The sequence below is a fragment of the Aquila chrysaetos genome, chromosome 14 (genome assembly GCF_900496995.4).
Source record: "Aquila chrysaetos chrysaetos chromosome 14, bAquChr1.4, whole genome shotgun sequence".
Classification (NCBI taxonomy): Eukaryota; Metazoa; Chordata; class Aves; order Accipitriformes; family Accipitridae; genus Aquila; species Aquila chrysaetos.
Window position 1 is genome coordinate 29,507,724 of NC_044017.1, and position 17,378 is coordinate 29,525,101.

General features: G+C 43.8%; 1 protein-coding gene across 1 annotated transcript in view; it reads right to left on the bottom strand.

Moving 5' to 3' along the window:
* Window positions 1–16,122, bottom strand: part of EPSTI1 (epithelial stromal interaction 1) — a 48,965-nt gene extending 32,843 nt beyond the window's left edge. The window contains exons 1-3 of the mRNA XM_030036679.2: window positions 15,772–16,122; window positions 4,891–4,949; window positions 2,802–2,885 (exon numbers count right to left, since the gene is read on the bottom strand). Of these exons, the coding sequence (XP_029892539.1) occupies window positions 2,802–2,885; window positions 4,891–4,949; window positions 15,772–15,965 (337 nt within the window). The 5' untranslated portion in view covers window positions 15,966–16,122. The remainder of the gene's footprint in view (window positions 1–2,801; window positions 2,886–4,890; window positions 4,950–15,771) is intronic.
* Window positions 16,123–17,378: the final 1,256 nt, after the last annotated feature.

Sequence of the window (17,378 nt, forward strand, 5' to 3'; positions counted from 1 at the left end):
GTGTGACTGTTAATTCTACAGAAGCAGCTGGACCGATCTGTGCTACCTGAGGTGCCTGAAATGCAAGACAACTGTACTAGATCTTTCAGGAGGGATCACTCTTCACTGAAAGTAGCTTTCTCCGCTTACCAATGGAAGGTAACTAATCTTCAGGTGCTTTTGTGAGGTTCAGTGAATGGGAGATCAATTCCCAAAGTGTGGCAACATTTCTATGCGCACAAATAACTCCATCAGATTAAGTTCTCACGAAAGACTGGCCGTACAGAATACAAGCAGCAACCTCACAGTAGCAATAAGCATACAGCTGGCATTGTAGAGTGTCTCCTCCCCACGTCTAGGAAATAAAATTGCTATTAAACAAGTTTTGAAACCTTTCAGATGCTTAATCTTTCTTTCTTTCTAGCCTTCTATGGGCAACATTTAACACTCTTGCGTTCACTGTACTTTTCTGCATGTACTGCTCGACATCGGCTCTAAACAAGTATTTTTCTGATCAGTTAGCCACTGCCTACAGCCTTTCAGCCAGGTTTAATTCACTCAAGTTGGCTTGGCTGTAATGTGCCAAATGCTTCACTGAAGTCAGAGTATGTCATGACTGGCTTTATATAATATGATCAAAAAAGAGGCCATTGCATTTATCAGGCATGGTTTGTTGCTCCACTCATTGCTTATGGAGGAGGGTGGAACTTCGCATCCTTCATTGCTCTCATCCCTCTGTGGTACCTGAAAGTTTGCCAGTCAAATATTACAGTTGAAATCCAGAATACTTATTTCCCTATGGAAAGCATGAGTGTTAAGAAACTTCAACTTTAAGAATTCTCTGGTGATTTGGACTAGATGTGTAGTCTCTTAAAATCACTCTGAGAAAATAACATAGGAAACTTTTTTACCTTAATGAGTACCTACAGTTGTGAAATTAGAGATGCCACTTATATTTTTTTCTCCTTCCTTGAGCTCTCTTCTGTTCCAAATTTGTTCCTGTGGGAATGATAAGATCTAATAATCTTCGCACCTTACCTCATTTCAAAGGCACTGAACATAGTGCATGTATCTCAGTCTCCAGGGGTCTTTCTAAAGTGGCAGCTAGAGAGTGACTGAAGAGTTCACACAACATCCTTGAATTCTTTCAGCTTTTTCTTGCTTCCCCCCACCTCTTAATTTGCTTCTTTCCCAAGAAAGTTTTTAAATGCAGTGGGACCAGAAGAAGTTAAGACTCCTTACACTCAGTCACTGTGGGTTTGCCACCACGTCCCCAGTCACGCAGCCAGCCCGCACACATCCTGCATAGACACCACACACCAAGTTTCTGTTTTTCAGATTTCCCTTTCTTCAGCAAAAAGCTTTGTGGTCCTCTTGGGACAGAAGCATGTCTTCTAGGAACTGCTCACAGGAAAGAAGCAGCTAGTATGTATGAACTCACAAAGAGCATGTCTGGCTACATGACTGCCCATGATGGTGGGAATACAGGGCATTACACCAACTTGCAAAGGTAGGTTCACCACTGCAAACAGCTGGGACTCAGGCTGCAGGGCAAAACAAACACGTGGGACCAGTATCACCTTGACCACAAACCCAAATCTAGGTTGGAGTTGGTTCAAATTCCTCCATCTCCCACCTGGTATCTATTTTTATACACAGTACACCACCCCAAACTTATCTTGTGTAGCATGGCAAAAAAAGAACATAGTTCCCAGGTCAAGGGAGACAATAGCCTGCACTGTGCACCCCGAATTCTCCTATGACAGCCAAGGGAAGGAAGGGCAGCTCTAGATTTACAAAACTAATAAAGGCATCATTATAATAATTCACTTTGTCGGAATGAATTTTGTCCCATTTCTATTAGTGCAGTTCCTCAAGGTCATCCCATTTTTGCTGCACAGTATCCTCATCATGTTCTATAGGGATGATGCTTTCAAGTTTTGTCTTGTCAGCAAGTTTCATCGGCTTTCCTACCTTTTGTGCCAAACACATTAAAGAAATGTACTACAAGACTGGTAGTTGAAAAGCCCTTCTAATAACCTTCCTCTTGCTTCAGCCCAACCTGCAGTCTTATTCTCTGTACAAGATTGGGGGTGGGTTGGTTTTTTGCTTTTGGTCTTTTAATATTTTTTTTTAAACTGACTCCCAAATAGCGCTAAATTAAACGTTCTATAGTAGTTTCAATTGAAGAGATCTCCTACGGTTTCTCTCACCTGTCTAGAAAAAAAGTTGGTTATCTTATCAAACACATCAGTTCAGTTCAGTTCCTGTAGCTTTTTATCCTGTTTTTCATTTACCCATCTCTGATGTTACGTTCATAAAATAGGTAATACAGAGCCTCCTGCACATTTAGCCTGCAAATGCCAGAAGCTGCAGGGATCACTTTTGCCTCTTCAAGAGCCAGCAGTCGAGAAAGCACATGTACTGGCCCTAACACAGAGTTTTCTTACAGGTAAGCGGAGTGTCTCCAACACATGCCGTGCGTCTGCACGCTAATGCCAAGTGTGCACCCCCTCAGAGACATCAACCACAGATAATGTCACCAGCAGGAGGGATAAACCACCTGTTTTATCCAGAAGTTAGTACAGATTTTCTACACTGATCTCAGCAGATTTCTTGAGTGACAATCTGTGCTGTTTTGTTTCAGAAACATCTTCATCGCCGTGACCATCAAAAAGCACAGAGCACATACAGTAGGCTCATGTTAGCCCTTATTGACACTGAATCTCTTTAATAAGTAGCATGTGAGAAACAGTGAAAAATGTCCTATGTCCTGGAAAATAAAATTTTGCAATTCATAATAGCTGATTTATGTGTCTTACCCAGTCTCTGTGGAACCAGCTTAATCGGCCCTGGCCTGTGCTCTTCCTTCCACCGCTCCAGGTCATCTAGCTCTTTCTTAGCAACTGAGCAGGTACAAAAAGAAACAAATATATGGAAGTTAGAGGCAATACTAAAAAGCAGGCAGTATCTCTAATTGTATGTAACCCTGAAGACCCATCCAGGAACAGACAAACTTGTTCTCAAGGGGTGCAGACAGCCCCCAGGAGGTTGCGCAGTCACTGCAATGATCAGCTAACAAGGCAAACATTTTGCCTAACTCCAGACTGTGGTGAGCAAACCCAAGGACTCAACCCCAAAAGCAAAACAAAAAACAGCTAAGGGACTGCAAATAGACTGCTTTTTAACCCCTGGGAACCTGTAGGTAAATGCCACAGGATTTATTCCTGCAGGTAAAGCAGAAGTTGTTACGATTAAGACGTTATTGCTGCATGGAGGGAAATGCTTGTGGTGTAACACACCTCAGCAGGGAAATAAAGAATAAGTAATTTTCCCTCCCAACCACATGCTCCCTAAATAAAACCAGGAGGAATGGATGATTCAGCTTCAAATTAAGACACTTCAACACAGGTGTCCACATGTGGGATGGCTGGCAAGTTCTCAGCATAGTTGGTGGAAGTCTAGTCGATACAGCCAGGGGCACCAGCCGTGTGCTCTAGGATGGCTGGTTGATTAAAGTGCTCTCTCAAATCGACTGACAGAGGAAAAACCCCAACAATTCCTTTCAATAGCCAGGCCCACAAAGCCTAAGGAAAGAGGAGCTGTGTTTTACAGCAGTACTTCAGTTGCTCTAGGAACTCAGTTCACTCTTACTAAAACCGACATGAACCATATTTTCTAATGGCAGGCGATGGCTATCGGATGCTAACACCAGCTCTCCTCTAACAAGATAAAGCCAGTTCCTGGGCAAGCCTCTGAAGAGGCCCAAGAGAGACACCGGCTTGTAATTTCACCTTTAAAACAAGCATTTAGGTAGAGACTGGATTCAGTGAGGCCCTGTTTCTGCCAGCATCCAAGGCAGAAATACTTGGCATGCTTCAGACCTTGGATGCTGGTGGCACAAAGTGAAAACAGATCTTTATTAGAGCAGCAGCACCTTTGCTGTCAGCATTGGAGTCAGCTCTAAGAAGATCTGCTTTTATTCCTCCTTCCAGAATATTATGGTTTGGTTCATGAGGAGTCCGTTTTCTTTCTTGCAACCAAAGGAAACCCAAGCCCACACCAGGTGAAGCAATTCAGCCAAACTCACAATGTGTGAGAAGAAAGGATTTAATTGCACTGTTTACTTGAGGGCTCAAACCGTGAGGAGTGCTGACTGACGCTCCTTCAGCTTTCTTATCTCGCACAAATAAACAGATAGGCATGTAGGACTGCTGTGCTTGGTCACCTCTGCGTACAGGATTTCTTTCACGACCGACTCTTGCTGTAACTTTGCCAATGAAAGCTTTTTAACACATGCCTAATCTTTCTGGTAGAGGTTCAGGGTGTTCCTGCTTAGCTACTTTCACCAGCAAGACTCAAAGCCAAGCAAAAGTGAACTTATATCCACAGATATTTTCCATCTAAAATGATCTTTCCCAGCTTTATTAAAAGAGCCACCTAAATCCTTAAACAGAGATTCAAGAACCAGCAGTGGTTCTAGTTGCTTTAGTCTCCACATGAGAGTATTTTCAAAAATATTTCTTACATTTTTCTTCTTCCTCCCCCTAACCCAGAGAGCATTCAAAGTCAGGTTCTCCAATCTGAATTCAATGCTGTAAAAGTGTGATAGAACTAACTTGAGCTGAGTCTTGTAGGAGCCAGCTTGAACAGCTCCAGCACTGAAATTGCCAAAAACCTTTTCCTGAACAAGACTTATTCTGCATAAAGTTTAGTCAGATGAGAAGTTAATCTTAAGAAAAGCCTACATGATGATGGAGAATGCTCATAGCACTGACTTTACTGTCACAGCTGCACATATAAAAGCACTGTAAAAATGAGGATAAAAGTTGCAAGGGCAATAAAGTGCACAAAACCCTAACCTTATTCAAGTAGAAATAGTGTATTACCATATTAGACAAGTCAACTTACTTTGCTGCAACCAGTTTCTTCTGGTTTCCTTTGGAGTTATCAAGACATATGGGCCAACACTAAAATGAAAGAAAACACTCTTATTTTTTCTGTCTACAGAAAACCAGGGCTAGAAGGGGGTTCCTTCATCAGCAATGTCAGTTTTCTGCTGTTGTAGCAAATCACTTCATATCAAAACTGGTATTTATTTTGATTCAGCTCTTCAGGAATTTTTGGTAAATTCTCTAGAAATACTTGCTATATTTGGAGTTGGCTGCAAATACCAAGGATAATATTTTCAGAAACTTCTAGCACAGCCTTCACTTTCTTATTCAAGTCTCACTCTAGACCGCTGACCTCCAATCTCAGCCATTTCAAATCAAATCACTTCCTTGGAACAAAATGTTCCACGTGGTAGACAACTACTTCCACAAGTACTCGCTCAAGCACAGAGGAAGACCGTCGTCTCCTGGGAAGAGCACTGGTGCTGGCAGTCCCACCCCACGCCTCGAGGGCACCAAGAACCTCGTGGATTTAGGCAGTTTGCCCAAGAGTTGTCCAAGGACTGTGCAAAATCATACTGTTTGTGATGCACCCAGGTGCCTCGCTCTCAGCCCGAGCCTCAGTTTCCTTGTCAGCCTTGCGTGTGTCAGGCACCGGGAATTCCTTGGGCATATTTATCTTGCTGTCATGCCTAAGGTGCGACTCCCTGAATCAGGACAAAGGCCCTGTTTTTCTAGACTTCATTCAAAATGCAGTTGCTGTCTCAAGGAGCTATCAATCTAACATGACAGCAAAGAAGCAGGACAGTGTTCAGAGTGTATTAGAGACTCGAGGTGATCAAAAGAGTGATGAAAACATGTCAGTTCCACTCGAAGAAAACACAGGGGTTTATCTACACGGTGTATTGTGTGGGTACGAGTTTACACTGCTCCCGCTCAGCAGAAGCCGAGCCACGGGGGTGCAGGTTTACCAGAAATGCGGTAAGCGGCAGCCGGCTCCAGGTATCAGAGCGGGCTCACATCTCTCTGCGGCACTCGGCAGGGTTTTATCGGCACGTGTGGGCGCAAATATTTCATCTGACTTCATGGCGGGGAAAGCCCAAGGAGAAGAGCAGAAAACAAAGAATAATGAGGGGCGAAGGCTGAGCCTCTTAAAAGAAGAAAGGGCCACAGGGGGTGGCTAGAGGACAAGCTAGGAAGCAGAGAGAGCACAGCTGGCTGTGACAAAGTAATGAGAGAATGAGGCCCGAGACTAAGGCTAAAAAGGGGAATGAAAATCATGCAAAGAGATCAAAGTGCAAAAAGCTGCCTGCTACTGTACCACTGTAATTCAAGGTTTGAGAAGGAAAGTATTTATATCCAATTACCTCTTTCTCTTTGAAGACTTATTCTAGGAGGATGTGGATTAATTTATGAGATTAAACTAGTAAAGATAGAGCTGTGAGCTTTAGCCATTTAATATGATCCTTTCCCTTCCTGCCAGCTTACCCTGGTGCCCATGAGACTGTCCTTCACCTCTCCACCAAATCCCAGACCCCCAAAGCAGGAGCTAAGACAGCAGCAATGCCCCTCTTGCATTCGCAGCATAACTTAAAAGAAGTTTTGACAACCCACCTTGTTTATGGCACAACGTTCCCCATCAGTGATGTTTTTTCAGATTTTTCTTTATTTGACTGAGTAGTAGCATTTACAATTTTTCCCAAGCTGCCTTTGACAAGCTGCTGTACAGTTTATCAGTTCCAAGAAATTTTTTTAGTAGTTTTTCTTGGCTGTTTCAGATATTAAGATCATATTTCTCTCAAGTCCATACACAAAAATTATTAAGTACCTTTTACACTTCCCTCCCTTTGTCAGTGAAAAAAATGGCTGGAATTGTGAATTGCAAGGCTACATATTTCCCCCCCCCCCGCCCAAAAACCCATCAGTGCATCTCAGACATCCCACTGCTTCACAGCACTAGAGGGCAGAAGAGTTTTTATATCATCAGATGTACTTTGATGACTTCAAACAGTAGCTGGTTGGTTGTTTTTTTTTTTAAATTAGGAATCAATTTTAAAAGAAAGCATGGACCTCTGCGTGTCTGCACATGGATAAGAAACCACAATATCAAATGCAGCCTTCACGCCATGAATCATTTCCTTTATCTGCTTCTGCTTTTTGGCTGGAAAGCTCCAAGTCCAGGAGGCCAGCTGAGGGCCACTCTTCTGACATCTGACCGTGGTCGTTATCCAGGAGCTCAGAAGGACAGCACATGAAATACAGCAAAAATCAATCAGTTTACGAAAGAGGTAGAGGTGACACCACACTTACCACCAGGGAAAGCTCTGCTCTGCTTTCCAAAGAGCAGTTTAAGAGTCATTGTCGTTACAAGAGTGCTAACTTAAAGGCCAATTTGCTTTCCATGTTATTGAAATAAAGGCAAATTTAAAATAAAATGAGGATGTCAAGTTTCCAGTGGGGGAGGGAAAGGGAGAACAACTTTTGGTTGTCTTTTACTTAGTGCTTATACTACATGCTTTGTTTTAGTCCAAGTTAACAACAACAAAAAAAAGTGCATTATTGAGTTTATCTAATTTTATAGTGTTCACCTGGGTCTCTGGAAAGGTAGATATGTAAGAGTGTAGCTTTGGGTATTGGGATCAGGGAGAAGGAAGAGCGAGCTCATGGTAAACTTCTTGTGGGGCAGGTGAAAGTCAGGGCATGAACTGGTCCTCGCTTTTCAAGCCTACAGCAGGAGAGGAGCCAGATGAGCTGTTGCCTGAGAGTCTCTGCCCTACCAGTTCTAATGCTAAAATCTGCACCTAGCGTCCCTTATTTTCTTGAGATTTTTTCCGAAGGAAAGTTAATGCAAAAACCCACCACCAGTTTTCATCTTGTGTTTTTAGCCAGTTTGCAGGATATTGCATGTCATTTCTTTGTTCAGACAAAACCTCTGATCCAGTAAAGCCTATAAAACCCGCTACAGCCTGTCAATTTAATATTCCAGTCAGTTTCTGAGTTGCCACAGTAGCCATAAGTCTGGAGCAAATTATCCTACTTACCTGGGTAGCAATTAAGGAAATGTGAAGATTTGAAGCTATCAGTGGTGTGCAGACTTTTTGTACTTTATACCAATATACAAAGTGCTTCAAAATCCACAACCAGCAAAGATGATAAAGAATTTAACTTTACAGGTTCCCTAATAATGATTCTCATTGTTATACGACTTAAGCCTATCTTTGAGGTAGGGTTGTTTTATAAATAAAAATACAGAAGTCCCTGGAGGAGGGAGGGAGAATGTCTTACCTAGGTTACAGCTCTTCAAAAAAGAGAAACAAATTGTCTTCTACCTTTATAAGTCATATTAATCTTGATGAGACTTTTTTTGATGTAATTTCTCCACAGAAAATGGGAATGCATTGACTAATTACACAGACTGAACAGATATTAACGAGATTAAGAAAGTTATAACCCAATAAGAGAATGTATCTGTATTGAAATAAAGCCAAAAAGCAACCTCCTATGATTCTTCAAACAGAAATCAAATACCACAGTAGTGGGAAGATAAATACCTATATAACAATATCTATAAAGAGACAGATATAGAAACATTTCAGTCAGGAGAAACATGCCATACAGTCGTAGAAAATCTGCAAAGATAGTTTACAGTTTGAGTGATCAGCAACACAGAGAACACCATGTCTGCAACCTTAAATTCTGAATCCTGTGTGTAACTACTCATCTAACTAGCAGCACTCAAGGACACCTTTTCAATGCTTTCAGGCTATAGTCCATAGAAACTTTTGTTCTACTTTCTTTCAGGTTTGTATAAAATAGTTTATTTCTAAAACTGAAAAAACACATGCGAACTGCTCTTCACCAATAATGTTTTTTGCAGAGCTGTGCCCTTCAGTTTTTCCTCAAGCCTGCTCCAGCCATCTACCACTGGGGAGCTTTCCAAATGAAGTGTGAAATAGTTTAAAGAGTTACAAAAGTAATGGCTGTTATAAACTATTTCCAGTTCCACTGTGTTTTATACTGCGGGTGCATCGGTACATGAATGCCACAAAGCTGAAAGCTAAATATTTCGCTCTGCTGGGAAGTGTGCTCTGTGTAAGAGACGGAAACCAAGGACAGTATAGTTGGAGAGTAACACAAATGACTAGAGCTTGGGAAAAAGACCTGGGCAGCTTCAGTCTGGAGGAAGGACTCAAGGGAAAATGTAGGTGAAATACTGCATTAAATAATATGCTAAGACTGAATTTAAAAGAGAAAAGGGACCAAACTGCCAAAGACAATTGTCGAATCTCCTTCAAAGATACGCTAAGCTGAACTTTGCAGTTATCAAGTGTTGTTTTAAGAGCAGGCAAGTCCACACCACCACAAGGTATTGTTTCCACCAAGGCTCCCATGCCTGATGGAGCAGCCATATGCGAAGCTGCCAAATCAGAGGGCTACAAGATGCCAAATCCCAGCGAGCAGACAACTGTCCTGTAGGTATCCCTATTTCGCAATGCACGCACGGCCAGATGCTAACGATAACTGACAGCCGCAGTTCTAGACCTCAGTCGAGCAATATGCTCTGTGCCCCGGCGGCTGCCATAAGCAGAGCTCTGGGAGGGTGTACAAACCTTGCGTGCAGGCTTGGGGCTCTGGCTTTCCGTCGTTATCAGCGGCAGCGTCTTACCAGTTTGCAGCTCAGAGACAAAAGTGAATTACTGGGGCTTAGCATTATACACTGTCTGATTCATCCTAGCTGCACGTGTGCTCTTAACACGAGAGGCAGGAAATGAACTGCATTACCAGAAAATGTTTATCATCAAAAGTCTGTGTTCGTGGATTTTATCCTGTGTTTGCCACAGGCTAAGAGCACGCTTAATTACCACAGTTCAGCTGATATCTGGAAGCTTATTAGGCCAGGCTAACTCACTTCTGTATCTGGTCCCTGTGGTTAGCTAAAACCTTCATTAAAATGGCCAACATTTTTGCCATAGTGAGACCTCGGGATAAAACAAAGAGTTAAATCCTGCAGAAGCCAACTTGCATGGGGAAAGAGCGAGAAGGAAAACAGCAGCAGAGAGAGGCCCAGGAGAAGGTATGAGTCAGAAACAAGCAGGAAAGCAACAGACCTGCGGTTCTGCTGTTGGCATCCAAATCTCAGTTCTCTGGTACCCGCAAGCTTGTAGAGAAATTCCTGAACTTAAAATTTGGTCCAAAGAGTAAAACGGAAACTCGGAGCTGAATTTCCAAGAGTGAAGATGGGGCTCGGATTCAGCAGCTCGGTTTGGGCTCAGCATGCGACAGCACAGCAGAAAGAACGGCGGGTACTTCAGCCAGCTCCCCGTTCTGGATGGTCTCAACCACCTTCTAAAGCTCCAAGGAAATTGTCACAGTGATGGATCAAATCAGGGAGCCAAGAGGTAGCTCTCAGCCCAAACTGGGCTCGCAGCACAGCTTTCTCTCTTCCCTGAAAACACTAACGTGCCCTTAGTGGGCATACACCCGTGGGTACACTACACTGCCTGGAGAGCTGAGCAGGTGAGACGCTGTATCACATGAAGATTAAGACTTAGACTGCTTCCCCCACTTTCTTTTCAACAATATATTTCCTCCTCTTCTGCCTCTGCACCACAGTATTTGTTGTCCTTTTTTTGCCCCTGCCCAAACACAGCATCCTCCCATAAGTTCCTTATTCATCATCTCACCACAGCTCCTCATCAAGCTATGCATCAAGGGAATATGTCGGGGCTTGTGCAAGCCAAGCTCTTCTGAGAAAGCCTTCTAATACAGGAGTTAGAAGGATTTTCTCCCCCCCTTCCAAGAATTATGAGGAACACAGCAACCCCCATAATCCAGACTAACAGAAATCTTCCTGATAGTTATCCTCTTACATAGACCCTGCCACCAAACACTTGGCTGGAGACAAGGCTGGCTGCTGACCGCAGCGAAGCCGGGCATCTCTGAATCACCCCACTGGGCTGTAAAGATTAGTACATCAGCCTGAAGGATAGAGAGTTGGGAGATTTCTTCTGTGCAGCAAATGCAGAGCTCAACTCTAAACAGATTGTCCATAAATCAAATTACACTTCTAGCACTCCCACCGGTGGCAGGGCAGTGGGCAAAACAAGCATTTTGCTAAGCATCTGCCTCCAGTTTCATAGACTAATTTGGTGTTTTTAAAAAGAAATTTCAGATCGTGAAAGAAAATAAAATTTTCAGAAGAACTGCTAAGTATACTCTATCAGCAAAAGATTGAGAAGTCTTATAACACTATAGAGATATACATATATATTTTTAATTCAGGATGAAGATTGGAAGAGCAAGGAAAGAAAGCCCTGATGGATTTGGCTCCGGCAGTCAAAGAACACAATTTTGCGAGTCAAGCATTCTAGTAACTCTGCTCTCCTTTCACACAAAATGATGAGGCACTGTTACCAACTGTGCAAGAACGTCTCTTCAGATTTTATTATTTGAATTTGATCTTTTTAATGGATTTTACCAGAACCAATATTATCCCTGCCAGCTTTAAAGGCGCCAAGGACAGACTGCTGAATGGGGGCAGCATTTTCTTTTTTGGGCACTAGCTATAGTTCAGTCTCTAATTTCCCCACTTTCTTCTACCTTTTCTTCTGCACAGACTTTTGTTTCTGAATATACATGAACAGGGGCAATTTGGGAATTCACTTTCTACAACTTAATTTCATGGCACTTAGCAGACAAAGTGAAGTAACTTAAATGCAAGCTTATTATCATGAGCGGTTTCAAGCACTTGTCATCCCGGTGATTGTTTCTCCATGGCCTGAAACCATATCCTATATATAACTGGAGGGGGACGTGCAAAGTTTGATTTCAATTTTGCATTTGAAGAAGTATTTTTCTTAACTTAATTAGAACCATTTTATTATCACTTCTCAGCCTCAACATATCATATAAGGGCTTTTGCAAAGCAAGAGAAAAATTACTCTCTAATACCAGCTGCCCACCTTGTACTTTTTAACAGTCAACTTTGAATATCGACTAGTGGATGAGACTACAACATGCCATGTCCCACAAATATTTCATGTGTCCAGTCTACAGGAAAGGTCACCTGATCCCACCCTAAGATGCTGCGAAGGTGTTTTCCTACTCCCAATTGCTCTGAAACACAGCCTGAGACTGAGAGTTTGCATGGAAACAACTCACACAGAGGCTTCAAAAGAGACTCCAACTCCTGCTTTGCTGGCAGCAAAACCATATCTTGGCTGTTTCCAAAAAATAGAAAGCAGCACACAAGTTGGAATAGAGCCACTCCTTGGCACAGAGGTATCCTCCTTGGGCCCCTCATGTTCCCTCTGTATGTATATTCCAGAAAGCCTTCTAGGTTAATGCTAGTCTGCATTTTTTTCTTCTACTGACACCCTATGACTTCAGGTCTCCAACTGCTCTGTTCAACCCTTGGTTATCCCAGAGCCTGGAAACCTGGACTATTCTGAGGGTGTGCTAGTATTTGAGTTTTAAAGATCACCTTCAAAATGACTGATGGCTAAAAGGCTGACTCAGCTTTATCACTGCTAAAATGCTAATCTGAGTTCGTTCTTGAAGTATAACTTGAGATAACAGAACAAAGACAATAACACTGAATGAAATAATTTTTGTTTTAAGCATAAAAATCTTCCCTTGTCTGCTTCAGTATTTCAGATACTATCTACCACTTTCTTCTGGGTTAGTTAAGGAAATCACAGTTTAAGCAGCTTCATCCCATTCAAACTGACTGCTACCATCCCCCTCCTCGAGAGAAAGGAGCAAACCGCAGTTCTGTTCACTTCTTTTTTTGAGTAGTTGTTTCCCACTCATATTACATGGTTTCTGTTTGAACCTGCCCTTCCCTCATCCCTCCTCCTCATTAACTACATACTAATGCAGACTTTAATTTGTACACTCAGTTTTAGGAATTAATTCTTTGTTACAGCTTTATGAAGACGCAAAGAGAATCTTTCGTATCACATTGCAAAAAATATTAAGCGTTCCTTGCAGTAGATGCACAAGACCTTTCTCTCTGTAAGCATCATATGAAGATGAAAAAGGGAACAGGGCTTTAAATTATTCTTCCCCAAAAGCTTACTTAGTTTTAGCAGCGATCCCATCTTCTGGTCAGAATCTGTGTGAATATATTTGCTCTAGCCTTAAATTCTGTGGGGAGCTCAGGCTAACCAACTGACGAAGTATTTACCTAACCTATACCAGGGGGTTTGTATCCCAGAACAAATCTGGGCAAAGTCAGTTATACCAATGAGAAAACTCTCACTATCCATTCCTCCCCCCCAAAAAAAACCCCCAAACAACAAAACCATCCATTTTTAAAAAGGGAAAAAAGGAACACCCAGGGAACTACAGGCCAGTCTCACCTCTGTGCCCGGCAAGATCACGGAGTGGATCCTTCTGGAAACTATGTTAAGGCACATGGAAAATAAGGAGGTGATTGGTGACGGCCAACATGGCTTCACCAAGGGCAAATCGTGCCTGACAAATTTGGTGGCCTTCTGCAATGGGGTTACAGCGTTGCTGGATAAGGGAACAGCAACTGACATCATCTACCTGGACTTGTGCAAAACACTTGACACTGTCCCACATGACATCCTTGTCTCTAAACTGGAGAGACATGGATTTGATGGATGGACCACTTGGTGGATAAGGAGTTGGGTGGATGGCCACACTCAAAGAGTTGCTGTCAATGGCTTGATGTCCAAGAGGAGACCAGTGATGACTGGTGTTCCTCAGAGTTTGTTATTGGGACCGGTGCTGCTTAACACCTTTGTCGGTGACATGGACAGTGGGATTGAGTGCACCCTCAGCAAGTTTGCTGACGACACCAAGCTGTGTGGTGCGGTCGACATGCTGGAGGGAAGGGATGCCATCCAGAGGGACCCTGACAGGCTTGAGAGGTGGGTCTGTGCGAACCTCATGAAGTTCAACAAGGCCAAGTGCAAGGTCCTGCACGTGGGTCGGGGCAATCCCAAGCACAAATACAGGCTGGGCGAAGAGTGGACTGAGAGCAGCCCTGTGGAGAAGGACTTGGGGGTATTAGTGGATGAAAAACTGAGCGTGAGCCACCAATGTGTGCTCACGGCCCAGAAAGCCAATCGCATTCTGGGCTGCATCAAAAGAATTATGACCAACAGGTTGAGGGAGGTGATTCTCCCCCTCTACTATATTCTTGTGAGACCCCACCTGGAGTACTGCGTTCAGCTCTGGAGCTCCCAACATAAGAAGGACATGGACCTGTTGGAGCGGGTCCAGAGGAGGGCCACAAGGATGATCAGAGGGCTGGAACACTTCTCCTGTGAAGACAGGCTGAGAGAGTTGGGGTTGTTCAGCCTGGAGAAGAGAAGGCTCCGGGGAAACCTTATAGCAGCCTGCCAGTACCTAAAGGGGGCCTATGAGAAAGCTGGAGAGGGACTTTTTACAAGGGCATGTAGTGATAGGACAAGGGGTGATGGCTTTGAACTGAAAGAGGGTAGATTTCGATTAGTTGTAAGGAAGAAGTTCTTCACTGTGAGGGTGGTGAGGCACTGGCACAGGTTGCCCAGAGAAGTTGTGGCTGCCCCATCCCTGGCAGTGTTCAAGGCCAGGTTGGACGGGGCTTTGAGCAACCTGGTCTAGTGGAAGGTGTCCCTGCCCATGGCAGGGGGATTGGAACTAGATGATCTTTAAGGTCCCTTCCAACCCAGACCGTCCCACGGTTCTATGAAAAAAAATGCACATAGCACAACTATGTAAGCTAACTAGGGCTGCTCTCACTCTACTGTGGATATATGCCAGCGTGAGGGCAGGCAAGACAGAGGGTCTTTTCTGCTTGGAAGTGGCAGAAAATAAACATAGACTGTAATTCAGGAATGGTTGTTTGCTCTCTTGAAAGTCGGTCATTAAAGCGCTGACGGATTTCAAAGCTACCCGGCTCTTAATAGTCCCTAGTAGGCAAGCATTCATGGGTTACAATGGAAAGCTGCTGATTGCTGCTTGCGATCAGCAGCCTGCCACCGCTTTCACAGCGTGGCTCCACTTTCTTCATCCAGAAAGAAGGGAAAGGAAACTGAAACTGCCTTCAGTTTCTGTCAGCTGCACTTTGAAAGACAGGAACAAAAAGCAAGCTAAGCAAACTTAGCACATAATAATAACAGCATTATATGCACTGTAACTAACAGGTCAGAAAAAGCACATTTGGGGAAAAAGACTGTAAACAATTAGCTTTGGTTAGCTAAGTATATATGTATAAAGCACATGTGCATAAAATACACATACACTGCTGTCAGTTTCTGTTCTGTATTATATCTGCAAGCTAGAGCTTATACAAGCTACCTAAGAATTGTCACTGTAAAACCAGAGAGGGACTGAGGATGGATCCCAATAAAGCCTAAAATGAAACTGAGGGCTGAAGCTTTGGCTTTACTTCTGTCAGCATGAAGTTGTTGGAAGCCGTTTTGTGTCCTGGATTGCATTCAGATCAGTGCTGGAACACAGCCTGCATCCATCTCTTAAGCCAAAGGAAGTATTTTTAGACTTTCCAGGATGAAGTATTAGGAGACAGAAAACCGGGAGGTAGAACCAGATTTGAAATTCCACTTTGAAAACAAGAAACAGACACCATGTACGCCAACATCAAAAGTATAGAACCAGCCACTGCTATCGCATGAGCTGTAAGCCACGCTATCAGGAAGCCTGCCAGAACAGTGCGGGTCCCATGTAGGAAGCGTTGTTCGTAGGCAGGCTTTAGGCTGATCGCAGGTGGCTCTGAGAGGATGAGGACATGCTGCTTGTGTGCCCGGTCCCATTCACAGGCTCTCTATAAAGTATTTCCACCCTTGAAGGCACACACCTTGAATATGGTGGAGAACAGGCACCCAATACACGTAATACCATCTCAGTCAGGCTCCTTGTTACTTACTACTGCTCCTGCTGTTGTTGGTAGACCGCTTGGCCGCTTTGCTCCTCTTCAGATGTTGTCAGCTTCTGGGGGTTTTCAGCCTCTTCTCTTTTGTTGTTGCCATCCCAAAGGTAACCCTGAGAGGAAAACGGGGTAGTGGAGCCAGCAGTTGTCCTGTACCTGCTGCCTTCCCTCCATCCTCTATCCCCAGACATTGCTTCGGGAGTACCTTGCCTTGTCAGAAACAAGTATTGCCACTAAGGCTAGGGAAAGACTCAAACCTTTGAGTTCTCGCAAGTTGGTTTCAATTCCTTGCAAGACCCGCCCCTGCCTGGACTCTCAGCTCTAATACATGCAAATACATGCACAGGTTTCTGAGTCATCCTCCAACTGAAGCTCAGTTTGATCATCTCAACCACAGCACCCAGGCAGGCTGCAGTCATGGAGTGAAAGCAAAGCTGATCGATACTAATAAAACAGTCAAGAACAGTTTGTGCAGTCTTGGAATAGACTGCTTCAGCATAAGCACGGTGAGGTCTGGCTCAAAGCCATATTTCTGACAATGTTTTACCCCAGCACTTCAAATTTTCCTATGACAGAGGGGAATAACACTAGGGGGTTTGCTGGTTTCCATTTTGCAGGAGTGTACAAAGAAAGATGAAAGTGAAACTAAAAACTAACTCTCAGATAAATCCTAAGGCAATGGTCCTGCACAATTCCCAATTCTGCCTTTCAATTCTGCTCAATCAGAAAAATTTTTTACTTTGACTTTCCTAATTCTACCTGATGAATAGAGCACAAATACGTGATCCTCTTACACGAAAACGCAGATCCCTTCAGTGAACACATCTGACCAGTAGTACTGTATCTATGGGATCTGCAGGGCTAGGGAAAGCCTTGTAATATCACTAGTAAAATAAAGATGTTTGGCAGCTACTAACGCAAGAAAAAAAAGAACTAGTAACACTACTCAAGCTCTATGCAGCAGAGTTAGGGAAATCCAGTTCCACACATGCAGATGCTGTCACTTTTTGTCCTCAGCTGCTCAAGCTGCACTAAAACCACATTGCTGAAGGGATGCTTTTGTGGCCAGGTTTCCTGACTGTCCGGACTGTCTAGGTCTTACAGCACACCCCACACATGCTGGCAAAGTAGCAAAATAAAATGCCACCAGGCTGCCTGGTGTTCGTGATGCTCCTTGGGGTGCTCTATGGGACCCCGTCACCAGCAGCACACCCCCCAGAGCTGCCACATCCAGCAGGACCTATCTCCTAGGTGAGATCTCTTATCTCCGATGAAGGCAGCATCAATGGTCTCTCTGTCCCACCATCCCTCTGCAGCAGGGATGATCTTCATTTGTACGCAAGTCATTCTGCAGACTCTGGAGTGCAATGGCAGTGTGTTGCAAAGGGATGAACTGGTGCATAGTCCCTTGCACCACTCCCAGAATTGTCTCACTTCTGGGCCACGATGGGTCCAGCCTGGTCTATGAACACACAGAAACACTGTAGGAGAGTCCAGTATGGTCACTTCTTGGAGACAGATAGCAGAAGTCACCCAAAGGCTCTCTACCTACCTCCTGCCAAGCCCCGATCTCTCTAGTCCCAATCTCTTTCAGCTGCCTGTGC